This window comes from Podarcis melisellensis (genome assembly GCF_964234715.1).
Source record: "Podarcis melisellensis genome assembly, chromosome: 14".
Classification (NCBI taxonomy): Eukaryota; Metazoa; Chordata; class Lepidosauria; order Squamata; family Lacertidae; genus Podarcis; species Podarcis melisellensis.
Window position 1 is genome coordinate 43,057,132 of NC_138546.1, and position 27,733 is coordinate 43,084,864.

The following is a 27,733-nucleotide window of genomic DNA, read 5'->3' on the forward strand; positions in this document are numbered from 1 at the left end:
TTTGGAGGATGGATGGTCCAGGAATGCAATAAGTATTCTTTTGCTTATTTAAAATCTTTCTTGGCAGCCTTTCATCCATATAATAGATTATATCCATATAATAGATTATATAGATAGAGGTTAAGGGGTGATATGATAGCCATGTTCAAATATATAAAAGGATGTCACATAGAGGAGGGAGAAAGGTTGTTTTCTGCTGCTCCAGAGAAGCGGACCCGGAGCAATGGATCCAAACTACAAGAAAGAAGATTCCACCTAAACATTAGGAAGAACTTCCTGACAGTAAGAGCTGTTTGACAGTGGAATTTGCTGCCAAGGAGTGTGGTGGAGTCTCCTTCTTTGGAGGTCTTTAAGCAGAGGCTTGACAACCATATGTCAGGAGTGCTCTGATGGTGTTTCCTGCTTGGCAGGGGGTTGGACTCCATGGCCCTTGTGGTCTCTTCCAACTCTATGATTCTATGATTCTAATACATAATATGGCAATAAATCATACCGTCAGCCCCATTGCAGCCACCTTATTGAAATGCATTGCATTTCTTTCCTCCGAGAAGCAAAAGTCGCCTCCACATTTCATCGTCACAACAACCCTGCGAGGTAGGTACAGCAGAGAGAGAACGACTGGCCCCAAATTCACCCAGGAAGCAGTTCTGGAAAAGCAGGCATTTGAACAAAGGTGTAGGAGTGTCGCTCCCCATCTCTAAGCTAGTTTATCCATGCCCACCCCCGTACAAAAAACAAAGACGAAACAAACGATCCTATTGGTTGGGTTTTTCGCCCACGGGGGTTTGTGGGCTCCTTGCTCACGACGCCTTCCCTCCCTGCGGGAGCGAGGGATTCCCGTGGGCGTTGCCTGGCTTTTCCGCAGGCGGCCGCCAGGTGGCGCTGCTCCTGCCTTCGCCGCCGCTTCAGCGTCCCGGGCGGGCGTCTAAGAACCAGCTGCTGCTACTGCGGCGTCTGGTTTCAGGCGAGAAGCGGCCGCGGGAGGGACGGGGCCGCTGGCTGGCTGGCTGGCTGGCTGTCGTCGGAGTGGTTGGGAGCTCCAAGAAGACCCGCCCCCAGCCCGGCAAGCCAGCGCCAGCGGCAGACGTGCTAACGTGGCTGGCCGAGCAGGGGGAAGCTGAGCTTTCGAGGGGGCGCACGCCAGGGGAGGGGGGACCATGCTTTCCCTGGCCAGCTTTCCGGCTTCAGCGACCCCCTGAGTTTCGGGACTTGGGAGCTAAGGAGCAACGGGAGTGGGGACTCCCCCACCAAGCAAACCTTGGCTCAGCCGTCTAGGGTCGCCCGCTCTCCCCGCTGCTGAAAGGCGGTCCGTGCGCCCCGCGTCCCTTTCGGAGATGCAGAAGCTGCTGCAACAGCTGCCCGCCAGCGCGGCCAACTTGGTGAAGTCCCAGCAGACGGGGGCGGCGGCGGGCGAGGAAGCCAAAAGCCCCGTCTTGGTGCCCGACGGCGCCCAGCAGAGTTGGTACAGCACCTTGGAAGGCGATGAATCCAGGCAGCTCAAGGCGCCCGAGCAAGACGTGGTCTCCCAGCACGAGAGCAGCCTCGACGGCAGCGTGGTGCAGCCGCTACGGTAGGGTGGGCTGCTGCCTCGGGGGGCGCGTTCCCCGCGCCTTCTGCGGCTAAAGGGGCGAGGTTATCAGTAGCCATCGCCGTCGGTGAAGGGTGCTTTAAGGGATGCAAGCAAGCAGGCTCCTCCCCTGGAGGTTGCAAGGGGTAGGGAGCCCTTTGCAAGCCAGAGGCCGCATTCCCACCTGAGCAACTTTCCAGGGGCCACATGCCTGGGGGGGGGCAGGGACAGAGGCAAAAGTGGGCGGGCCAATGAAAGTAAATTGTATCTGTGTTCTGTAGGCTGGTTTGTGTGCACTCTCTCACGCCCTTCTCAAAATCTCCTTCTGGGAAAGCAGGAGGCACTTATTAGTGTTCAAGGACACATTCCAGCCAGCCAAAAACACTCAAGGCGAAGCAAGCCAGAGAGGCATGGGCACAGGCAGGGGGCAGCAGCCCCCCCCCCAGCCAAATCAAGTACAGTGGACTCTCGGGTTGCGAATGTGATCTGTGCGGGATGCATGTTCGCAACCTGCAGTGGTGCATGAGCGGGTTGCAGTTTGGTGCTTCTGCACATGCGCAAAGCGCAATTTGGTGCTTCTGTGCGTGCACGACCTCTGAAACCCAGAAGTAACCAGTCCCGGTACTTCCGTAACCCGGAAAAACGCAACCTGAAGTGTCTGTAACTCGAGGTAAATAAATAAAAATACTTAACTAACTGACTAATTGCATCACAGATAACTCTGTACTGCCCCCCACAATATAATGCTTGCCTCCCCTAAAATAAATTCTGGCTACGCCCATGCAGAGAAGGCTGCAAGCTTAGGAGGGGTGAGGCATGGAGGGAGAGCTAGGTAGAAGGGCTTGGAGGGCTGCATTTGGCCCTAAGATTCCTCACCCTTCATGTAAAGCAGGGTTTCCCAAGCTTGGTTCTCCAGCTGTTTTTGGACTACAACTCCCATCATCCCTAGCTAGCTGAACCAGTGGTCAGGGATGATGGGAGTTGTAGTCCAAAAACAGCTGGAGAAACTAATTCCTATCTTGCTATATGCTGCACTTCCGTATAGTCAGGGGCTGAAAACCTGTGGCCCTCCACCTGTATGTTATTAGTCTTCAACTCCCATCAACCCCAGCTGGTATGGCCTACAGTCAGGAATGATGGGAGTTGTAGTCCAACAACATCTGGTAGGCTAGTGGTTCCCCCTTCCCATTGCTAACCTCTCATTGAACTCAGTGGGACTTCAAGCAGACATGCAAACCACCTTTTTGGTATTCAGGTCTTTTTGCAAAGATTTGGGCTGTTATCCCTCCCTTCTACTCTGTGGATGCTTAGGGGAGAATAATTGTCAGTGTAGTAGCTATTTTGGGGGAGTTAGGGCTATCCCGCTCAGTTAAAGTAATGTTAATCAATTAATTGTGTGAGCTTTGAATGCACAAATTAAGATTTGTTGCTTATAAACAGAGTTTGTCATAATGGAGATGGACATAACAAATGAGATGAGGGATAGAACAAAATTAAACTTTTTTTAAAAAAACAACTTTGCTAAATTGGAGGGTTAACCCAGAGAATACAATAAGTACTGAGGCCACCTTAACCAATTATAGACTGAAAAGTCCATCATATCAGTTTTTTTTATATAAACTATTAACCATGCGCAAATTAGATATTCAATATTTCTAAAGGGAGGGGGGTGTACTTTGTGGTTTTTTAAATCCTAGAATTGGAGAATGATGGAATTGTAGAGTTGAAAAGGACCCCAAGGATGTCCAGCTCCCTGTAATGCAGAAATCTCAACATGTAGTTCCCATCCAATCTGAAACCATACCAGACACTGCTTTGCTTTGCAAATGTGCTAGCACTTTTTTTGCTGCTGCTGCACCACCATGTATGCGTCTGATTCAGCAGGTAGTATGTTGCAAGAATGGTTCTCCTATTTATTTACTAATGCCTCTGAATGCCCCTTGCTGTAACTCACAAGTATGGGGAGTGCTGCTGTGCTGTATTCTTGACCTGTTTGGTGGCTTCCCAAACATATCTGGTTGATCACCATGAGAGCAGGATTTTGGGTCTTTGGTCTGATCCAGCAGGGCTAATCTTTAAGTTACCTTGTGCAGGAAGGAGTGCAAGTTGCCATATGTCTTCTACAGTTCTTCTTAGTACTTGGATTACGGTAACAGGTTTTTTTAAAAAAATCTCTTTGGTTAATTGAGCACACTTCTTTTAGCTGTTCAGAATATTTTGTATGTAGTACGTTAAGCTAATTCATTGACCAAGGTTGCAATATGCTGACCACACTTACCCAAATGTAAAACTTGACTTCCGAGTAGAGGTGGTTAGGACTGCAGTCTAAAACTGTAATTCTGAAGTTGCTTACATGGGAGCAAATCCCATTTAACACTGTGATTGAATTCTTGTTTTGTTTAATGTGTCATAGAAGGGTCCAGTCCCTGAATGTCTTAGCTACTGGTTTCCTCTATCTTCTACCAGCTTGGTCGGCTCTTACGACTGGAGAGATGCTTTGGCATGATGGGTGAAGCCTGGTAGAAACTCCCTGTGGTCACCCAAAGCACACAGCAAAGGGAATACTTGGGGACCGCAGGTAGTGGTGCAATTTTAGACAGACTGAGGGACTGGATCATTATCTCTGCCCACCCCAGGTAGGCCAAGTTTGAAATCAAACTCTACAGTGCTTTGCAAGCCCCATTGAAGCTCTAGCAAAGCCCTGCGCACCAGACTTTGTAAGCACCGACAATCGGCTTTAGACTGGACATTGTTTGACCAGGATAGCCTTCCAGGCCAAATGGAGAGTCCCAATGAGGCCCACGGGCTGGAGGTTGCCCACTACTGTTTTAGATCCTGGGCTTAATGGTGCTATTGGGTGGCGCTCCTAAGATGGCAATGTGCATTACATGCTTCAAAATGTGAGCAGCCAGCTCTGCTGTGTTTGAAGGGTGTCCTTCTGCTCATTCCGCAGAGTGGGCCTCTGATCTTCTATCCCAAAGTCCTATCCTGATGGTACCACTGGAGGCATATATAGGAAGAGAGACTGAAACGCAACTGGAAGGCTTTTGCATAGATGTGGCAAAAGCTGAGTCCTACCGGCTGGCCAGTGTTGTGCTTCCTCCATGGCTGGGGAGATAACCTGTAGCCTCCACCTAAGGAGGCCAGCTGGCTATGCATGATCTCAGCCTGGAGTTTAATGCCTGGCGTGGACACGTTTGTGAAATGCCTGGCATTGATGTTGCTGTGGCAACTGCCTCTGAGCCACGGCTCCTTTTTCAGGCTGCTGTGAATAAATTCCGGAGGGGGATAAATATTTCACAGGCTGCTGTGGGTTTGGATTCCTTTTGTGCAAGCGGTTTGCCAGGATCGAGTTTCTCTCCCTGCCTCTGTTCCTTTTGTGTCTTTGCTCCTTCAGTCTCCACTGGAGGAAGGGAGGCTACCAGTGGCGTAGCGTGGGGGTTGCAGGGGGGGGCCGGCCGCACCGGGCGCAACATCTGGGGGTTAGGGTTAGGGGGCGCAAATCCACGGGTTAGGGGGTGCAAATCCACGGGTTAGGGGGTGCAAATCCACGGGTTAGGGGGTGCAAATTACTTGCCTTGCCCCGGGTGCTGACAACCCACGCTACGCCACTGGAGGCTTCCTCTGGGAAGCAGCGTCTGGAGGAACTCTATGGTATGCTAATGAGCTGTGGCCCTATGAGGAGTGGGGTTATGGCTCAGCAGCCCTGCCCCATGCATGTGTGGGCGTAGCTGGGCTTCCTTTCTCAATTGGCTTTGCCAAAGACTTTGTCTGTTGACCCTCCTGTGAAAAGGGCAGATTCCATGTTAGGGGTCATTAGGAAAGGAATTGAAAATAAAACTTTCAATATCGTAACGCCATTATACAAATCTAAGGTACGACCACAACTGGAACATTGTGTACAGTTCTGGTTGCCTCACCTCAAAAAGGATACGGTGGTACCTCGGGTTACAGACGCTTCAGGTTACAGACTCCGCTAACCCAGAAATAGTACCTTGGGTTAAGAACTTTACTTCAGGATGAGAACAGAAATCGTGTGGCGGCGTCACAGTGGCAGTGGGAGGCCCCATTGGCTAAAGTGGTATCTCAGGTTAAGAACAGTTTCAGGTTAAGAACGGACCTCCAGAACGAATTGAGTTATTAACCTGAGGTACCACTGTATTGTAGAGTTTGAGAAGGTTCAGAAATGGCAGCTAAAATGAGTGATTCTCCTATGTTGCAGTTTTTGGCACGTTTTAGTTTAGAAAAAGAAAGCAAGCATCAGGTGACGTGATGGAAGTTTGCAAAATGACGCCTGGCATAGAAGAAGAAGAAGAGTTTGGATTTGATATCCCGCTTTATCACTACCCAAAGGAGTCTCAAAGCGGCTAACATTCTCCTTTCCCTTCCTCCCCCACAACAAACACTCTGTGAGGTGAGTGGGGCTGAGAGACTTCAGAGAAGTGGGACTGGCCCAAGGTCCCCCAGCAGCTGCATGTGGAGGAGCAGAGACACAAACCCGGTTCCCCAGATTACGAGTCTACCGCTCCTAACCACTACACCACACTGGCTCTAGAAGACCTGAAGCGACCATCTCGTCCAACCCCCTTCAGGAATATGCAGCTCTCCCATGAGAGGATCGAACCTGCAACCTTGGCGTTACCAGCACCACGCTCTAAGCAACTGTGTCGCGCATGATGCCATGCTAGCTCACCAAGCTCCACCCCTGAGCCATCAGCCACTTCCCTTTAGCATTGAAACTAGACACGGGATGGAGGCAGTGGACAGAGAAAAGCTCTTCTCATGACGTTAGAACTGGTGGACATCCCATGAATGCTAGAACTGTAGACCTTACTCCGAGGCAGAGATGGCCACAAACTTGGATGGTTTAAAAAAAGGATTAGGCAGATTCATGGAGGAGGGGGCCGTCAATGGCTACTAGCCATGATGACTGTTCTCTGCCTGGACAGTCCTAGACTATAATGCTTCTGAATGCCAGTTGCTGGAAAATACAGGAAGGGAGAGTGCTATTGTGCTTAGGTTCTGCTTGTGAGTTTCTGCAGGCATCTGCATGGCCACTGTGAGAACAGGATGCTGGACTTGATGGGCCATTGGTGTGATCCTGCAGGATCTTCCTTTTTTAAAAAAATAATAATTTTTATTTGGTTTTGCAAATATAGAATTATAACAGTACAATACAAAATACATATCCATATTTAGAGATTTGTCTGAATCTCTGGACTTCACACCTTCCCCTTCATGGGTCTTATTGTCATCCTTTTCAACTGCATATTATTTCATAATCCACATATCTCTCTATTTTGTCCATAATATTTGCTACATTACAAATGTTATTGAACTCCTGCTAGTGTTTTCATCTGCTTACAGTGGTCCCTTAGATAATTTTTTTAAAAATCCCATTCTTTGTTGAAGTTTTGATCTTTGTGGTTCCTGAACTTTGCATTCAGCCTTTCCATTTCAGCACAGTCCAACAGCAGCTTAATTTGCCATTCCTCTCTGGTAGGGACTTTATCTTCTTTCCATCTCTGAGCTAGTAGTATCCTTGCGGCTGTTGTCGCATGCATAAAAAGTCTTTTCTGCTCCTTTGGAATATCAGTACCCACAATTCCTAATAAAAAAGCTTCTGGGGAAGAGTATGGTTGCTCACGAGTAAACAGCCAGGACTCTGACCTGCCTTTTTACAGGTTTTATTTGGTGCAAACTATGTACAGTGCAGACACCCAAAGTTCATGTCTCCCTCAGTTGCTAGCAGATTCCGAGAGTGGGCTTTTCCTGTCCCCCCCCCCAGCATAAGAACCTCCACACGCCCAGTCTGCACCTTTTTCCCTTATGCTTGACACCCCTGCCCAAACTAGGCAATGGAAGTTGCATCTCTGCGTCCCTTTTTGCCTCCATGGGATCGGTGCTGGGGCTCTCAGATAAGTCTGTGAGCCTTTGCCTCCCCTCTCTCCACCTTTCTTCTTCCATTTTGCCTGAGGCTTCACTGACACCAGTCTCTGACGAAGTGTTACTGCTGATCAAAGTGGGAGACTCTCTGTATGTTCCTACCTTCCTCCCCCCTCTTGATGGCAGTCTCCTGACACATTATATATCATTTCTGGGATCCTGCAGGCTCTTCCTAATTTCGTACATGAGAGTTGTTATTGTACATGAATCCTGCAGGCACCTGGTCTGCCACTCTGAAAACAAGATGCTGGACTGGATTGGGTCACTAGCCTGATCCAGGAAGGCTCTTCTGAAGTTCTTATGGAACTCTTATACAGAGAGATGGATCTGCCTTAGAATTCAGTAATGCAAGGAGTGCTATGCCAAAGACCCATTTAGTCCCACCATCCTATTCTCACCAGTTGCCTGTGCGATACCCACAAACAGGACCTGAGTGCAATATTAGCATGGGCACTTTTGGATTTGTTAGGGTTCTGGTCATTTCTCTTCCCTCGGTCCCAGATCAGTCCCCCTGCCCTGGGAGAGAGAAAGGGAAAGGTACCATATATACACTTCGCTTTTCCAGCAGATCTGGATCAAAGTTGAATCCAGTAGAACCAGTCTGAGCCTTGAGAAGTGCATAGAGCTGAAAGAGGAAGTGGAAAACTTCCTCCTTCAACTTTCATGTACTTTGCGAGGGAGAAAAATATAACCACCCTTAGTGCCTCATAACTAAGAGGGAATTGTGTGGGTTGTGGTGGATCTGAGGCCTTGTGGGTGTTAGAGGAAGACCTCAAGGAGACCCTTGCACTGTGTGGCAACCTCTCCATGTTTCTCACTGCTCATCAGATATCTGGCAAAGTGGTCTCCAACTTACGGAAGCACCTGCATGCTTACCTGGGAGTGAGCCATATAGAACTCAGTGGAATTTTTATTTTTTTTAGTAGGATGGTGCTGCAAATCTGCTAGCCTTAAAAGCGGCTGTAGATCCTGCAACAGTGAGCACCGCTACCGCCTCCCTGGAACGTATCTGTGCCCATGGCATGATTTTTCTGTATGTTTTGCAGACACGATGACCTGAAGGAGATGCTGGACAGCAACAAGGATTCTCTGAAGCTCGAGGCCATGAAGCGGATTGTAGCGGTAAGTTCCCCGCTTGCGACTTGGCTATGGCGTGAGAATAGGGAATTGTACTCTTGGGGTGAAACCTGGAACAACCAACCGAGCTTTGCTACTGACAGTCTTTGCTGTGCATGCTCTCTCAGTGCTTGGCAAAAGGGCCCTGCCATCCGCTTGTACAGTGGTGTCTTGGTTCTCGAATGGCTTGGCTCCCAAACAAATCGGCTCCCGAACGCCGCAAACCCAGAAGCAAATGTTCCGGTTTGCGAACGTTTTTTGGAAGCTGAACATCCAACGCGGCTTCTGCATGACTGCAGAAAGCTCCTGCAGCCAATCAGAAGCTGCGTCTTGGTTTTCAAACAGTTCCGGGAGTTAAACAGACTCCCGGAACGGATTAAGTTTGACAACCAAGGTGCCGCTGTATTAGGCCCTGGCACTAATGCCTGCAGCGTTGCCCTGGCACTTAATAGGTTGTCTGTTCCTTGTACACAACTGTGAGTACCACTCCCTGCCCCACCCAATACTCCAAAATTTTGATTTGAGGCCTCGATCCTGAGAGTCAATCCGGACAAGATATAAGCAATTGTGCACATTAAAAAAAAGTAATTGGCAGCTGTGGAGGGCCCATGATGCTGTTTACATAAAACACACATTTGCACACATGCTGACTGAGTGAATAATGTCAGGTCCAGAGGCCCAATTTGTACCATCTTTGCTATGCATTTAAAGCAGGATCTTGCTACTTTAAACAGTCACGGCTTCCCCCATCTATGGGAGAAGAAAAGGCTAAGGACTAAACCCTACACAAATCCAGATTGAAGTCCCTAAGAAGGTTGGATGGCGCCTTGTATGCCTCCTTCCAGCGACTCTTGCAGTCAAGCTGGGGCCAAAGGTATTGCCTTGCTTTCCTCTGGACCACATGAGTGAGGCTGAGAGAGGGGACTTCTTGTCTGGGTAGCCCAGGACCTCCATCCACAGGCCTGTGTCCCAGAGCAAAAACTTCCTCCAATGAATCCTGGGAACTGTGGTTTGTTAAGGTTGCTGGCAGTTGTTAGGAGACCCTGTGCCCCTCACGCAGTTCCAGTTCCCAGAGTGGTTTCACAGTTAGTTGCATTTCCTAGGGAACTCTGGAATTGTAGCTGTGGGAGGGGGGAATCAGGATCTCCTAACAACTTCCAGCATACTTAGCAAACTACAGTTCCCAGGATTATTTAGGGGGATGAGACAGCTTTAAATACAGAGTGCAGGTGGGCTGTCTGATTGAATTTTTGAATTGAAAGATCCACAGTCATCTGGTCAAGCTAAGTGCAGGAGTTTTGTAATTCAAGTGACAGATGACCGTCATGGCTCTGGTTCAGCATAGGAGAACCCACTCCTCATTTTGTTTTGAGTTTCCAGGCCCCATCAGCAACCAGTCCTTTCCCTGAATTTTATGGGGGTTCATCCTTTCTCTATAGCTCCCCTGTACTCTCTTGGAGAGGAACACCTAACTGCTGCAATTTTAATGGGCTTCTTGGGAGGTCAGGAATAGCAGTGGGCAATGTGTAGTTTGATGTGTTTCCTACTATAAAGATACTGGAAGTGACGGTACCAGTGTACACACGGGAGGGGTGGTAGCAACTGACCAATTAAAAGTGGGGGTGCTTAGTTCAGATTTTTTGACTAGCTACCCCACTGCTGTTTCTCTTCTCCCAGATGATTGCACGAGGCAAGAATGCATCCGATCTCTTCCCAGCTGTGGTAAAAAATGTGGCTTGCAAGAATATAGAGGTAAGCTGCTGTTGTTATTACTTTCCTTTCTTTTTATATGCTGCTCAATGCTAAAATAGGGAAAATATCATACAATCCCTTGCAGACAATGGCAGCAGCCTGGGGCAGTTTCTCCAAGTCTTTTTCTTAAGTGGCTGCTTTTAGCTTGTACAGATAGTCTGGAAGAACATGGGCCCTCTGAACATTGTTGGACTCCATTAGTCTAGATAAGACTTTCCCCAATCTAGGGTGACTAGAGAACAGCTATCCAGCCCACATGAGACCTTTAATGCATTGATTTCTGTGCAACACAGGAACTCTCAGAGAACTGCTATGGTTTCCTGGAAAGAAGGTTGCTGGGTAATTTGAGCTGGAATAGCAGGGATTGGGAACGTGTGTCCCTCCAGATATTGCTGGACTACAGCTCCCATGGGTCAGGCTGGCTGGGGCTGATGGGAGCTGGAGTGCAGCCACATCCTGAAGGATACAGACTCCTTGTGATATAATGTCATGACTTAGAATGGGAGCAACAAGCCAAGGTGTCCCTGGTTCAGTTCCCCATCTCCACTCCTGTCCAATCTATAATGCTTGCCCTACCTTACAGTGTTGTTTTACAGATTGCTGAGATCATGTACTAAAATATAAGACTGAGTCCTCAAGGAACATCTCTTTCCCACCTCCAACATTTAAGATTGACTAATGTGTCTCTGCTTAAAATCTCATATTGCATGGAGGCTGACCACTCTTCTTTGTGGTAGCCCCAAACTCTATCTCACAGGAAGCCCACTGGGGTCCTTCCCTTTTGTCTTTAGTTATGTCTATTGCTGGTTCTAATTGTTTTGAATTTCTTTTTGTGTTCTGTTAAGATAATTATGATGTAAAATGCATTTAAGTAGATTGTGATTCAGTTGTCTTCTATTTATCTTTATGCACCCTTTTGGAAACCGGCTCCAAAATGTTTCAAGTAAATAAAAAAGGAAGAAGTATTTTGCTTTAGAAGTGCCGTTGCTGTCACCGTAGAGACAAGGTGACCAGCCAATCTCCCCCTAGGCATTGAAAGTGATTCCAAAGTGCAACCACATTGGGCACTATAATAGATGGTCTTGAGGAAAGTATGGCACAAAGGATTCTGGGAGAAATCCACTCTCCTGGAATGCTTTTTCAATGGCCAGACATTGCTTATAGTGCTAAATTGAGGGTGGGACACTGTGGTCCTCCAGATGCTCCCGAACTTCGTTCCCATCATCCCTGACCTTTGACCATTGTGGATTTTGCTTATTTTCCTCTTCCCTCCCTTTTCCAGGCCAGTGGAAGGTGCCTTGCTGTATCAGTGCTTCCTCCTTGCTGTCACTCAGAAAGCCTTCATTGTAGGGTTGGGGGGGGGGAGCAAAAACTGGTGGCTTGCTTAGTTCCAACTAAGGATGCTTTTCGTCTGGCAGGTGAAGAAGCTTGTGTATGTTTACCTGGTCCGATACGCGGAGGAACAGCAAGATTTGGCCCTGCTCTCCATCTCTACCTTCCAGAGAGGACTCAAGGTTGGATGCTTTTTTTGGGGGGGGGAGGCAGAGTCTAAGCTTTGCTTTTGTCATTGAGAGTTGCTCTAGGGTGGAGCGAATACATGACAGACTTCTCAAACTGCTTCCTGAGGTCCAAAGTGGGCACTTTCCACCTTGCAAATAGCATGGAGGTGGGGAGCGTGATTGGGTGTGTGACAGGGCAAAGGCTTTATGCTCCCCCTACAGTGGAGGCCGGTCCATTTGGATGAATGGAGCACTGCCCCATTAACCTCACTCTGCCCTCCTTCAGGCCCTACCTGCCTGCTTACTACCTGGGCACCTCAAGACCCAGGTTAATTTCAAATAGTTATTTATAGAGTTAGCTGGATTGCCTATTCTTGTCAGTTTCCCCTTCCTAAGTCTTGGTAGTTCTCTTCAGCAGGAAGAAGAATGGTACCAAACTAGAATCAGTTGATTCTGCTGGTTATTGGCTCTAGCGCCACCTACTGTTGACCTCCCTTTTGCCCCACCTCTCCCAATGGCCGCCAGTCATCGCTGCCCTGCTCCCAGCTATTGCTTTGTTTTCATTTTTACAAAAGGCAAGTGTACAATGCCAAGCTCCATGGCAAACATCGCATCTAGTTTGATCATTAGATTATTCTGTGTTTTCAGAGGGTAACCTCCCCTTGCCTCCCCTGCCCCACATGTAACATTTCCTCTTTGCCAGGATTGCCAAACTAGGCTTCCTAAGATGCTGCTCTTTTTGTGAGTCAGGTTTTAATCTTCTACAACCATCATTGCCAAGGAGACTTGGGAGTTCGTCTCTGAGTCTCAGCTGACAAGCTCAGGTTTCCTGCTGGGATATAATTCAACCAGGCAGGGCTGAGTTTGACCGAAGGGAACATGACACTTGCAAACAGAAGGAGAGACCTCATGAAAGAGATCTGGAGGAAAGGGGGCTTCTTGATGTTGCTGGGCTATTTTACATTGAACTGGCTCCCATGTAGCTTGAGAGAATTCCTTGTGAATATAGAAACACAGAAAGCTGATTTACACAGAGTCAACTCTTGGTTCATCTAGCGCAGTTTTGTCTACACTGACTGGCCGTGGCTCTCCAGGGTTTCAGGCAAGACTCTTTCAACCCTACCTAGAGATGGGCTTTCTGCAAGCAGGGCAGATGTTCTGCCACAGAATGAATGAATTTTTACTGCTAAAAGCTATAAGCCATCACAATTGGTCACAATGCATAGGATACAAATAATTGATTTAAAACTGAACAACAGCAAAGCAAGCATATAAAAATGCAAAAATCACTCTTGCATAAGTTTAGGATCATTGGACAGCCAAAGGTTCCACATCTCTGGTCTAATGTAAGGAGACGGCAAGAGGAGGAACCAAGCTAAAAAAAGGTAAAGGGACCCCTGACCATTAGGTGCAGTCGTGGCCGACTCTGGGGTTCGGCGCTCATCTCGCTTTACTGGCGGAGGGAGCCGGCGTACAGCTTCCGGGTCATGTGGCCAGCATGACTAAGCCGCTTCTGGCAAGCCAGAGCAGTGCACGTAAACACCGTTTACCTTCCCTCCGGAGCGGTATCTATTTATCTACTTGCACTTTGACGTGCTTTCGAACTGCTAGGTTGGCAGGAGCAGGGACCGAGCAATGGGAGCTCACACCGTCACGGGAATTCGAACCACTGACCTTCTGATTGGCAAGTCCTAGGCTCTGTGGTTTAACCCACAGCGCCACCTGCGTCCCTAGCTGTATGTAAAATACAGCTCAGTGGTTTTATTCTTTTGCCTCCCTAACAAGGAGTTGTCTCTCCCAGGAACAGATGGTGTTGTGGCTTAGGGGCGAGGAACCTTTGATCTTTCGCTGCTGCTGAACTACAACTCCCATCAGGCATGGCAAGCATGGCCAGTGTCCACAGGTTGATGGGAATTGCACCTGAGCAACATCGGAAGACCTAGGAGTTCCCCACACCAGCTGTAGATTTATTAGGATGGAGGTTATCCTGAACCCCTTCCTGGTGGAACAAGTGTGCTAGGCTTGAGTGCCTGATGCAAACCTCCTCTTTGCCGCAGGATCCCAATCAGCTGATCCGAGCCAGTGCCCTCCGCGTTCTCTCAAGCATCCGTGTGCCCATTATTGTGCCCATCATGATGCTAGCCATCAAGGAGGCGGCTTCTGACATGTCCCCCTATGTACGCAAAACGGCGGCTCATGCCATCCCCAAGCTGTACAGGTAAGTGGGAGCCTCTTCCTTTCACTTCCAGCCTCTTTTTAAGGCCCCAGAACCCAGACTGCCTTTACAGACTTCATTCATTTGTGCTATTGCAAAGTGAAAGCAGCATGCTGTGTTTGCATGCCGGATTTGCATGGTGCCTTTTCCTTTTCCTAAAGCTCCTTTTGCACTATTGCTTAACTAAGGTAAAGGGACCCCTGACCATTAGGTCCAGTCGTGGCCGACTCTGGAGTTGCGGCGCTCATCTCACTTTATCGGCCGAGGGAGCCGGAGTACAGCTTCCAGGTCATGTGGCCAGCATGACTAAGCTGTTTCTGGTGAACCAGAGCTGTGCACAGAAACACTGTTTACCTTCCCGCTGGAGTCGTACCTATTTATCTACTTGCACTTTGACACGCTTTCGAACTGCTAGGTTGGCAGGAGCAGGGACCGAGCAATGGGAGCTCACCCTGTCGCGGGGATTCAAACCGCCGACCTTCTGATCAGCAAGTCCTAGGCTCTGTGGTTTAACCCACAGCGCCACCCGCGACCTCCTAATTCCTGTTGCTCAGGAATTGTAAACAAACAAACGAAATCAGGTGCAGTTGTTAATGATTCAGTTTGACTTCCTGATTCAAAATGGCATCCAGTTGTATCCAAACATAGAGGAAAACCTGCTGCTTCATCTCAGGAGCCATCATGCAAAATCTGGTTATGATACCTTTGGTTGGTTGGTTGGCATCCATCTGTCTCAGGAGACAATGGAAGAGTACGCCTTTGAGGGTGAAGTCAAACTGTTGGAGAGTAACATCGCCTGCTGTGGCTGTAGAAGAGACAGTTTTGTTGTGCAGACGCATGTGTACTGTTAAGTTGTGGTTGAACATATCAGAAGGTACAGCGATTCTTCAAACAGCTCTTGTTTATTCACAGGCCAGAACAGAACTGAACTGAAGGGTTCAGCCAGCCTGCTTATATAGAGCTCCACTACAACGTAACAGTAACCATTTTCTGTAACTATCCAATCACTGAACGTCACTTTCAATCCCTTATTTGCATATGTGGACCTGAGTGTTGGCCCAGGGTGAGAACTTCAGTACATAACATGTACCATGGCGTTCCTGCTTTCTGCGCTTCAACCTTACGAGTTGGAAAGCTAGGCGATAACTCAATTATTTTCTCTTCATCAGGCTATAGGATATGCCTTCCTCCACCCCCAGAGACAACTACATTGAGTGCCACCTCCTGACTGAAGTGTATAATAACACTTACTGACACTGATTTTGTCTTTCTTCTTTTCAGCCTTGATTCAGACCAAAAGGACCAGTTAATAGAGGTCATTGAAAAGCTTCTGTCAGATAAGACAACTGTGAGTAAGCAAGGCATATCTGAAGCATTTTTTATTTGGGTGGGGGTGAACACGTCAAAAGCACTAAAACCCGCAAAGGTCTTGTCACACCTTAAAGACCAACCAATTTATTATGGCATACATTTTTGTAGACTAGAGTCAAATGCAATTCTCTAACCCAGCAATGGGGAATCTGTTGCCCTCCAGATTTTGGACTACAACTCCCATAACCCTTTACTGGCTGGGGCTGATGGGAGTTGGAGTCCCAACAAAGACTGTAGAGATACAGGTTCCCTTTCCTTGGTTTAGTTCATGAAAACCATAGTAAATATGTTGTTTTTTAAGCTGCGGCAAGACTCCTTTTGTAGATTTTCCTGCAACTAACCCACCCAACAACTACCCCATGGAATTATTATTTCAGGACCTCTTTCCTCCAACTGCTCCCGTCTCCCCAGTACTTAAGGCTGTTGCTGAATTTTCTAAGCAGGCTGGCAAAGTTTAGCCTGTGAAGGGCTGGGTGAGGTGCAAAGATGCTTCACCTTGCCTATTCATCCTATTTTTTACTGTTGATTTGTTGCCAGCTTGGCACCTGCGTTTCCATGCCAGGCGGGGGATCCTTGTTTCAGTGACCCAGATCCTAGGTCTGCAAACCTTGCTCCTTTTGGGGTTGCATAAGCCTCGCACAGTCTCTGCCTCAGTTCGCCTCATTTTCTCCTCTTTGTTTTTTATATCTATATTTTTTTATTAATTTTTCTGTTTTACAATTTAAAATACTCATTTTACATCCCTAAGATATCCATGACTTCCTTTCCTCTCTTTCCACGGTTCATTTTACATATCATAAATCCCTGCGTATTTTACAAAAACTATACCATTCAGTATTCCATTATTGCAGCCATCAAAACTTATTTACACTGCTGAATTTATCTTAATGCTGCCAGCATTTTCAGCTGTACATAATTATTTCCCATATATTCAATACACTCATACCTTGGGTTGAAGTTGCTACGGGTTGAGCATTTTCGGGTTGTGCTCCATGGCGACCCGGAAGTAGCAGAACGTGTTACTTCTGGGTTTTGCCGCTTGCGCATGCGCAGATGCTCAAAATAATGTCACACGCATGCGCAGAAGCGGGGAATCGTGACCTGCGCATGCACAGACACAGACGTGGGTTGTGTTCTGCTCTGGATGCGAACAGGCTCTGGAACAGATCCCGTTCGCATCCAGAGGTACTATTGTAAATGTTTTCCAATCTTCTTTAAACGTATGTTGTTCTTGTTCTCTTATTCTATTTGTGAAGTCTGCAAGTTGTGCATATTCCATCAGCTTAAGTTGCTGTTCTTCTTTGGTTGGGACCATGCTCGCTTTCCATTTTGGGACTAACAAAACTGTCAGGGAACTGACATCGGAGCCAGAAGTGGAGGCAGGGCTCCCAAGCGATGCCGGAGAAGGGCCAAGCAGGGAGAGAGGGAACTCATCGGCTGGGGAAGAAAATCAGCGTAACACCAGGGATAAAGGGGGACGGATGGGGGAATCGGAGAGGGGGCTCCAGGACTCTTCGCCGGAGACCAACGGGGAGAGCACAGGTCCTCCACTACCCACACCCACCCTGCGCAGAAGACTTCCGCGCAGGGAAAGTAGGCATAGACTTGGCGTCAAAGAAATTCTTTGCTGGAAGAAGTTCAAGAAACACCCACTGACGGATTCTGCTAGCGACTGAACAGCCACGAAGTGAAGGGCTGTCCAGCCAGGAAAGGTTTAACCAGGCTACCTAGCCAGGAGTGGCGGCAACTTATGCACGAGCAACCCCATATAACCATTACAAAAACACGGGCCGCAGTAGTGGCCTACATAAACAACCTTTTCTCCTCTTTGTGTTTCCCTTGGCCAGCTGGTGGCTGGCAGTGTTGTGATGGCCTTCGAGGAAGTCTGCCCCGAGCGTATTGACCTCATCCACAAGAACTACCGCAAGCTGTGCAACCTGCTGATTGACGTGGAGGAGTGGGGCCAGGTGGTGATCATCAACATGCTGACGCGTTATGCTCGCACCCAGTTCCTCAGCCCCAACCAAAATGTGAGTGGAGCAGATAGGAGAGAAGCCCGTGCATTCGCTTGCCTGGGTTCTGGAGATAAGTTATCCTGAATCTGGGGCACGGCTGTTGTCGCTCAGAAGGCCACAAGTGCAGCCCTTGGTTATATTCAGCAGGTGGCATTTTCTATACACAGATACATTTTTTTGGAAGGGGAAAGATAATAGCTCAGTGGTAGAGCATTGCATGCAGAAGGTCCATAATCTCCAGCATGTCCAGGCAGGGCTGGGAGAATCACCTGCCTGAATACCTGGAAAGGTGGTTCCAGTCAGTGTAGGCAGTACTATTATTATTTTATTTATGATTTTTCTATTTTATACATTTCAATAATTTTACGATCATTTTAACATTTCAGAACTTGACTTCTCTCCCCCTCCTTCTTCAGTTGCTTAGGTAAATTTTTAATATTTTCTGCATATCCAAATTAGCTTAATTTGCTCATTTATTCATCTACTTTAGGTCTATCCTCTTATAAAACTGCAGGTTATTACAATAATTCTGCCAATGTTCTTATCGGTTTATACTTTATTTGTAAACAAACTATTTCCATTCTTTTATAAAACGTTTGTTACAGTCATACCTTGGGTTATGAACACTGCGGGTTACGCGTTTTCGGGTTGCGGACAACGGCGAACCCGGAAGTACCAGAACGGGTTACTTCCGGGTTTCGGCACTCGCGCATGCACAGAAGCGCAAAATGACGTCATGTGCAGAAGCGCTGAATTGCGTCACATGCATGCGCAGACACGGCGCTTCCAGCTGTGAACGCTGCAGGTTGTGAACGTGCCTCCCGCATGGATCATGTTTACAACCTGAGGTATGACTGTATTTTGATTTCTTATTTTTGCAATTTCTGCATATTCCATATTCCATAGGTTTTTGTATCCATTCTTCTTTTGCTGGTACTTCTTCCATTTTTGGCTGTGCCCTTTTCACCATATTTAGCAGTGCTCTTTCCACCATATTCTGGGAACCGGGCTTTTTAAAAAAAAAATGATCCGCACTGGTGCCTCTGTGATGTAGAGTTACCGTATTTTTCTATGTATAACATGCCCCCGTGTAGAAGACGCCCCCTATTTTTGGGGACTCCAATTTAAGAAAATGGGGGGAGATGGCTCAGAGTTTTTGGGGAGAATTGCCCAGAGGAGTTGAGCTTTTTTTTTGGGGGGGGGGGAGGACGACTAACAAAAATCATTCCCACGACTGAAAAACGCAGCCAATAATAAGCAATGCTGGAACTGCTAAGTGTCTGCCCACTTGCAACTAGCAGCCGCAAATTGCACGCCCAGTTGTCTCAGCGGCAGCCAATCCACAACAGCCCTTGCCACAGCCATCAATCACCAACCCAATCGCTGCTCACAAGCTCCCGTTTGTGGCTGCAACCAATCGCCTGTCCCCTTTCTGCACTACCCATGTATAAGACGACCCCCGATTTTGAATATTATTTTAGAGTAAAAGAACCTTGTCTAATACAGGGGAAAGTACGGTAACTGTTTCAACTCTAGGTGGCAGTTACAATGAAGCTGTCCCTCTGTTAAGCAACCGTTTTTTGGCCTGGCCTCTTCTCTGAAACTACTCTGCGTGGGGCTACCTTTGAAGGTGACCCAGAAACTACAACTAATCCAGAACGCGGCAGCTAGACTGGTGACTGGGGGCAGCCACCGAGACCATATAATACCGGTCTTGAAAGACCTACATTGGCTCCCAGTACATTTCCGAGCACAATTTAAAGTGTTGGTGTTGACCTTTAAAGCCCTAAATGGCCTCGGCCCAGTATACCTGAAGGAGCGTCTCCACCTCCATTGTTCTGCCTGGACACTGAGGTCCAGTACTGAGGGCCTTCTGGTGGTTCCCTCACTGTGAGAAGAGAAGTTACAGGGAACCAGGCAGAGGGCCTTCTCGGTAGTGGCGCCCTCCCATCAGATGTCAAAGAGATAAACAACTACCTGACATTCAGAAGACATCTGAAGGCAGCCCTCTTTAGGGAGGTTTTTAATGCGTGACATTTTAGTATATTTTTGTTCTTTGTTGGAAGCCGCCCAGAGTGGCTGGGGAAACCCAGCCAGATGGGCAGGATACTACTACTACTACTACTACTACTACTAATAATAATAATAATAATAATAATACCATGGTACCTTGGGTTAAGTACTTAATTCGTTCCGGAGGTCCGTTCTTAACCTGAAACTGTTCTTAACTTGAAGCACCACTTTAGCTAATGGGGCCTCCTGCTGCTGCTGCTGCCGCGCCGCCGCTACACGATTTCTGTTCTCATCCTGAGGTAAAGTTCTTAACCTGAAGCACTATTTCTGGGTTAGCAGAGTCTGTAACCTGAAGCGTATGTAACCTGAAGCGTATGTAATCCGAGGAACCACTGTATTATGAAATATCCTGACAGCCTCCTCTCCTTCCCTTGTGCCTGGCAGGAGTCCCTCCTGGAAGAGAGCTCTGAGAAAGCTTTTTACGGTTCCGAAGAGGAAGACTCCAAGGACGACAAAGCAGAGCCGGCTTCCTTGGTGAAGCGCAAGCCGTACGTCATGGACCCTGACCACCGCCTGCTTCTGCGCAACACCAAGCCCCTGCTGCAGAGTCGCAATGCTGCGGTGAGGACCACCATCTCTAGCACCTCCCAGTGCTTCCCCTGCGGGGAGGCAGAGTTCCTTAGGAACGACAGCACCCCTTGCCACCACGATCTCTGAAATGGGTGCAGGCAAGAGGAATGTAGGCCACTCATCTCTTCCCAAGGGCAAGCAAGGAAAGCCCACCATCCCCTCTGCAGATTTGCATACAATTTGCATATCTTAATTGATATGTATAGATGCATGTTATGCATACTCAGCTACTCTGTAAGTAAAGTTTTCAAAAAGAGGGGAAGGGGTAAAAGGTCTTTGGCCCAGTGCAGACGACCTGGGGCTTGGAACAGTGCTCCTGGTGGTGGATTTTATTTTATTCACTTAAAAGCATACATATCCTGCTTAATCTAGGGATGCGGGTGGCGCTGTGGGTTAAACTACAGAGCCTAAGATTTGCCGATCAGAAGGTCGGCAGTTCGAATCCCCGTGACGGAGTGAGCTCCTGTTGCCCGGTCCCTGCTCCTGCCCACCTAGCAGTTCGAAAGTACGTCAAAGTGCAAGTAGATAAATAGGTACCGCTTTGGTGGGAAGGTAAACGGCATTTCCGTGCACGGCTCTGGTTCTGCTAGAAGTGGCTTAGTCATGCTGGCCACATGACCCGGAAGCTGTACGCCGGCTCCCTCGGCCAATAAAGTGAGATGAGCGCTGCAACCCCAGAGTCAGTCACGACTGGACCTAACGGTCGGGGGTCCCTTTACCTTTTTATCCTGCTTAATGTTTCAAAGATCTCTAAGTGGTGTACAGTCTAAAAAAGAACAGGCAATATATCATTGAAGCAAAAATGAAACGTAAAACCAGTAAAACAGCAATGTAAAGACCTATAAAGGCATGTAGTAGCGAATAAAGCAAATCCAGAAGATTCAGACATATAAAACGGGGTCTGATCTTATGGGTCAGCGATATCCTGGGCAAAAGGAGAAGTCTTCACAAGGCATCTGAAGCAACAGGTGGTTGCAACTTCAATTATAGCAGAGGGAAGGGCATCCCTCAGTTCAGGGGCAATGGCAGAAAATGCCCATTTCCAGGCCAGATGATCTTAGTGGTCTTCCAGGTCTATACAGGGGCAAGCAGTCTTTCTGGTAGATGCAGCAAGCACAAATGAATCCTGTTTCCTTGCTTCCAAGGCCATGTGGCACAAACCCTTTCTCTCTGCAGGTAGTGATGTCTGTTGCTCAGCTCTACTTCCACCTTGCTCCAAAAGCTGAAGTTGGGGTCATCGCTAAGGCACTGGTGCGTCTCCTGCGGAGCCACAGGTCTGCAAACACCTCCCCTCCTCCTAGTCTGTCTCTGTCTCTCTCTCTCTCTCTCTCTCTCTCTCTCTCTCCTTTTCCTGAAGTTGCTCCCTCTTACTTGGAAATATCCCAAGGACAGGGCAGAGCAGAGCTGTGCATTTCTGTGAGCGGTTAGGAAACCAGCTAAGCTCTTCACCACGGTTCATTATATTTCCTGTGTCTGCAAGGGACGTGTGAGATCTGCAGCAAAACATTACAGTGTGGCACACTCCTGTTCAGGGTTCTAGCCAGCCTGTGCCTTTTTCTAGAATATCGCTGGATATATAACTGTTGAGATGAGTCAAGTGAACAGAGCCAGTCCAAAACCAATACAGAGCTACAATTCCAAAGTTCTCTTGCCAATTTGATGTAGTTGGGTGAGATGTTGGACTAGGACCTGGGAGACCAGAGTTCAAATACCCGCTCCGCAGTGAAGCTTGCTGGGTGACCTTGGCCGGCTGCAGACCCTCAGCCTAACTGTTAAGTTGTGGGTGAACATATCAGATGACACAGCAATTCTTCAAACAGCTCTTGTTTATTCACAGGCCAGAACAGAACTGAACTGAAGGGTTCAGCCAGCCTGCTTATATAGAGCTCCACTAGAACGCAACAGTAACCATTTTCTGTAACTATCCAATCACTGAACGTCACATTCGATCCCTTATTTGCATATGTGGACCTGAACTATCTGCAGTATCCCCCTGCTGGCCCAGGGTGAGAACTTCAGTACATAACACCCCTCCACACCGAGATACGGCGTTAGTTACAATCATAATGGTTTCCTTATATACAGCACTACACATAATGGTTCAATTAGGCACAAAAGCATATCAGTTACATTTCACCTACTTCCATTAGACCGGCAGTATTACATGTCCAACAACATAGTCCTTTAAATAAGTTGGGCGCTTGGAGGTAGCAGTCGAACCGAGCGAGGTAGGAGTCCCATGATTCAGAGGCTGGCACAAACAGCGGTAGAGGCACAAGTGAAGCAATGATTCCGATGCCGGCGTGAAGGGCGATGGATGGAGCACAGTGCTCTAGTCAGAAGGGTCAGCTCTGAATTGGTTCTGTTCAGTGATTTCACTCGGTGTTTCAGCTCAGTGATTCAGCTCCGCTCAGAGAGTGGCTGCATCTGGCTGTGCTCTGTTGTCCATCGATCCCACCTTTGTCACCAGTGTTAAGTTGTGGGTGAACATATCAGACGACACAGCGATTCTTCAAACAACTATTGTTTATTCACAGGCCAGAACAGAACTGGGCTGAAGGGTTCAGCCAGCCTGCTTATATAGAGCTCCACTAGAACACAACAGTAACCATTTTCTGTAACTATCCAATCACTGAACATCACTTTCGATGCCTTATTTGCATATGTGGATCTGAACTATCTACAGTATCCCCCTGCTGGCCCAGGGTGAGAACTTCAGTACATAACACTAACCTCTAACTCAACTTTGCAGGGTTGTATGGAAGGTAAAATGGAGAGGAAGGAGACAATGCACAGCACGTTGAGCTCATTGAAAGGAAGGTGCACTGAGCAGAAGCATATTTATTAGGAATTTTGAATAAGGATATTCCCAAAGATAAAATTAACATATTTCTGTACGCAACAACGGCAGCGAGAATGTTGGTAGCCAGTCATTGGAAAGGAAATTATATTCCAACAAAGGGAGAATGGTTAAGTAAACTTTGTGAGTACCTGGAGTTAGCAAAATTGACGGATTTAATAAGGCATAAGTCAAAAATTTTAATTCAGAAACAATGGAAATGTTTAAATGATTATTTATACAAGCAGGGCTCAAATACGAAAGTTTGGTTGTGTCTAGACTAACCTTGTGAAGAATACAGAGAACATAAAGATTTGATTGATTATGAAAGAATCCAAGGCAGGGAAATGATTGAAGAACAGATGTAAATGCGAGCAAGACAACTAAGAGATGTGTGGTGAATGCGGTGGAAGTCTTTTATAATATTTTAACTAAGATTTATATATTGCAGTATTTGAAGCAAGAATTTGGTAATATTTCAGGTTATGAAAAGTATTTTTATTTTCTTGTGTCTTTTTTCTTTATATCTTCTATTTTTCCTTTTTTTTATTAGTTTTCATTTTGGAAAATATGTACACAAGTGTGTTTACAGTGTAATGTATTGTTCTTTGTTTAATTTCTATTTCTTGAAAAATGTAATTTTAAATTTTTTTGAAGGAAGGTGCACTATAAATGTAATAGTAATGAACCATCGTGCCCTCAACTGCCTAGTGCAGGACTGGGGCCTCAGGACCCAAATGCTGTTGAACTCCAACTTCCATCAGCGCCAGCCAGCATAGCTAATGGTTGGTGATCATGGGAGTTGTAGTCCTAAAGGCTAGCCCTGTTTCAGGGAGATGTTATTTGTGGATTACCACAAAGCCCTGCCTGAACTTGGGGGTTTCCGTGGCTTTTCAGAGGCAGTCAAGTTTCTGAATACCAGAGACTGGAAACCGCAGGGAGAGGAGAGAGCTCTTGTGCTTGGGTCCTGCTTGCAGGTTTCCTACAGGCAGTTGGTTGGTCACTGTGAGAGCAGGATGCTGGGCCACGTGAGCCATTGGCCTGTGCCAGCAGGCTGTTTCTACGTTCTTACAGTTCTCGCTTAGCAACTACCGACAGACGTCTATGGATGACTTTGCAAGCAAGCAAAGCATGCTGGGCATAGCTGTCAACCGTCCCTTATTTGGCGGGAAACTCCCTTATCCCAGCGCCGTGTCCCACTGCTGTCCCTTATTGATGATGTCCCTTAAATTTCCTGGGTTTCAAAGGAAGCAGTTCCTCTCCCTCCCTCCCTGCCGGCCAGGGAGGAGGGAGGCTCCAACCATGTTGCTTGGCTGCCCGCCCCACCCCCCTCCGGCCTCCTCTCATCAGCCTCGGCCCCCGGGAGCCCCTCCCCGCCAAGACTGTGGAGCCTTGAGAGGAGAGTGAGGGCAACCATAGAGAAAGCAGTTCAGAGAGAGGAGGCGGAGGAGCAGGCAGGTGTTTCAAGGGCTAACCATAGAGGGGGAAAGCGGAGGAAGGACTGCAAGCGCTTCTCCCATAGATTTGTAGTGGTAGACTAGCAAAGATGGTCTGATCTGCAGGTTTACTTCGGGTGCTATTTCCCCCCCCCTTCCTCCCCCCCTGCCTGATGGAACTTAGAGCTGCAGATGGAGCACGAGAGAAAAGATACAGAACTGCAGTAGCATCTTCGTAGCTTGGACTTCGTTTTGATCAAAAAGTGGTTGCTGCTTGTAGTTATTTAATTGCAGTGTTTCATCGGCCTGTGTCTTGAGCAGCAACCTCTGAAAACGAAGGGCAAAAAACCGGCGTTCCTCTCCAAAATTATCTGGTCCCTTTTAACTTCGTATTTCAGTTCGCTGACTAAAATCCCTTATTTTGGCTGCTGGTCCCTTATTTTCAAATCTGTAAGTTGACAGCTATGATGCTCGGGGGGGAGGGAAGCATTCTCTCATTGTTTGTCCATGCAGCCACTAATCAGAGGCATACTGCCTCTCTGAATACGGAGGGTCTGGTTTTGTCTCTTAATGACCACTGGCAGATCTGAGCTTCATGCATTTGTCTAAACCTTTAAAGTAAAAAAGGTGGTCATCTTTACATCTGCTGGCATTGAATCCTGCAGTGTTCCTGCCTCATTGACAAGTCCTTGTCTCTCTTGTTATGGCAGTGAGGTCCAGTATGTGGTGCTTCAGAACGTGGCCACCATGTCAATCAAGCGCAGGGTGAGTGCCTGTTTCCTTTGTTAAATGGGGGTTGGGAGGGATTCACCTGGGCTGGGAGACGTGAAATGCCAGGACTCTAGATGTCTGCCACATTACTGCTGCTTCTTCTGCTGTACTTGAACCAGTGATGGGGAGCAGCCCAGATGGCTTGAAAAGAGGTTTTCTGGGTCCTTCTGTAAATCCAGAGCTTACCATGGCATTTCCCCAAGGATGCTGCTGCTGCTACTGCTGATCCTGCTTCTTTCTCTCGGCAGGGAATGTTTGAACCATACCTGAAAAGCTTCTACATCAGATCCACAGACCCCACCCAGATCAAGATCCTCAAGGTGTGTGAGATGCACCCATAGATGGGTGCTAGGCTGCACAGAAGATAACAGCTTTTTTGTTTTTTGTCGTCGCCTAGAGTAACTCCTCCTTTTTCTCTTCTGCCCTGCTAGCTGGAAGTTCTGACCAACCTTGCAAACGAGACCAACATCTCCACCATCCTGCGTGAGTTCCAGGTATAGCATGACTAATGGGCTGGAGGAAGGTCTTAGCAAAGGAGCTGAAGGTGGAGCAATATGTACAGAGCCAGGAATGTCTCTGTATTTGCTAAATATCTAGCATCCTCAGTGACAAAATCTAGTTCCTAACCCACAAGAAGGTCAAAGCACATCACCCGCCCCAAACAAGCCACCAACATTTAAAAACGTATTCTCGCACTGCATTCTGTAACCCAGTTAAGATGGAGCATTTGACTTTAAATTGGGTTTGAATGCCACTGAACTCGTCAACCCATATTATTAAATCCAGTTTTAAAATGCAAGAATTACATTACACAAAGGCCCCATTTGCACTGTACATTAAAAAGCGGTATACAATGGTACCTCTGGATACGAATGGGATCCGTTCTGGAGCCCCGTTCGTATCCAGAACAGAACTCAATCCGCATCTGTGTGTCGCGATTCACCGCTTCTGCGTGACGTCATTTTGAGCGCCTGTGCATGCGCGAGCGGTGAAACCCGGAAGTAACACATTCCATTACTTCAGGGTCGCCGCAGAGCGCAACTCGAGAACGCGCAAGCTGAATAAACTTCAACCCGAGGTATGACTGTACTGCTTTAAATGCATACTGTGGGTGGGGTGTAAGAGTTCATCTACTACAATGTATTGATTCTGGGAGTGACCAGCTAAAATCCTCACAATATTTTTTTTAGCTACCCTTAAAATAATTATTAAAAGGTGAATAAAATTATTAAAATTTCAAAAACCAAGATGGACAACCAAATTACATGTCTTTGTAATCTTGCTGAATTACAAATAGTTTCCTGCTTGCGTCTAAAGCGATAAAGCAAGGGCACCTGGCTCATATCAACAGGCAGGGAGTTCCAAATATCAGTTTCTTGCAAATCTGTTTGTTTTTTTAAAATAATAATAATATTTATTAAGGTTTCAAATGATTACAGAGATAAAAACAAAGAAAAAAGAAAAAAGAGTAAAAACAACAATTAAAAAAAAGAAAAAACAAATCAGTCTTTCCATACCTTATCTTTCATCTGCTTGTTTCCTTGACCTCCTCCAACCTCCCTTTTTTGTATTCTAGTTCAAAAGTTATTTCAGCAAGTCCTTACCCTTTTTGCTTTTATCTTAATATTTTGTCATAATATATTATGGGTTTACATTTTCACATGTTAACAATCCATTTTTACATACCCCTTAAAAACATTACTGCTAAAACCACATAACTTCATTCCAGCATCCCTCTAACATTCCTTAATTTTACAGTGTTTCTGTAAGTAGTCTTTAAATTTCTTCCAGTCTTCTTCCACCGACTCTTCTCCCTGGTCTCGGATTCTGCCAGTCATTTCCGCCAGTTCCATGTAGTCCATCACTTTCATCTGCCAGTTTCTTGCAAATCTGGAAGACTGTTGTGTGGCAGGTTCTGCAGTTCAAGGCACACATGGGGCAAGGCGCTGTCTTAAGTAAATTGGTCCCAAGCCACAAAGGGCCGTATATATATATCAATAGTAAAACCTTGAACTTGGCTCAGTAACAAATTGACAGCTAGTGCAGCTGTTTGAGAAAAGGCATTATATGCTGGCAGAATTTCAATCCTGTCCGCATTCTGCGCTAACTGCTGCTTCCAGATCAACTTCAGGGAAGCCCCACATAGAATGCACTGCAGTAATCCAGTCTTGAAGTTCTCAGTGGCTAAACTGCTATGACCAAGGTATCCCAGTCCAGGGACAGTCACAACTGTTTTACCATCCCAAGATAAACTAGCTATGCCTTGTTGTTTGTCCCCAGCATCCTATAATCACAGGGCAAACTGCTTCAAATCAAGACGTTTCTATTTTTCTGGTTTAAAGGGTTGTGAATGAGGTCATTAGAAAGAGACTTTGGTGACAAGGGGGCTTTGCTTTTGACACATTAGGGGAGACTGTACAGTTTCATTAGCTGAGTCTCCTGGAAGTCACAGAAATGCGGCTTAAGGAAGGAGAAAAGGGTGGAATTCTCGGAGCTGTATCCCAGCTGTTGTGATTCCAAAGTTTATCTTAAAGACCATTAAAGGTGCCCTTAATCTAGCTGT

The 27,733-nt window shown here is 47.1% G+C and overlaps 1 protein-coding gene across 1 annotated transcript in view; it reads left to right on the top strand.

Moving 5' to 3' along the window:
- The first annotated feature begins 1,024 nt into the window (after window positions 1-1,024).
- Window positions 1,025-27,733, top strand: part of AP3B2 (adaptor related protein complex 3 subunit beta 2) — a 59,518-nt gene continuing 32,809 nt past the window's right edge. Inside the window, exons 1-12 of the mRNA XM_081887519.1 lie at window positions 1,025-1,570; window positions 8,560-8,635; window positions 10,307-10,381; window positions 11,800-11,895; window positions 13,938-14,098; window positions 15,377-15,443; window positions 17,314-17,496; window positions 19,939-20,115; window positions 21,301-21,398; window positions 25,110-25,164; window positions 25,419-25,490; window positions 25,602-25,664. Coding sequence (XP_081743645.1) covers window positions 1,335-1,570; window positions 8,560-8,635; window positions 10,307-10,381; window positions 11,800-11,895; window positions 13,938-14,098; window positions 15,377-15,443; window positions 17,314-17,496; window positions 19,939-20,115; window positions 21,301-21,398; window positions 25,110-25,164; window positions 25,419-25,490; window positions 25,602-25,664 — 1,359 coding nt within the window. The 5' untranslated portion in view covers window positions 1,025-1,334. The remainder of the gene's footprint in view (window positions 1,571-8,559; window positions 8,636-10,306; window positions 10,382-11,799; window positions 11,896-13,937; window positions 14,099-15,376; window positions 15,444-17,313; window positions 17,497-19,938; window positions 20,116-21,300; window positions 21,399-25,109; window positions 25,165-25,418; window positions 25,491-25,601; window positions 25,665-27,733) is intronic.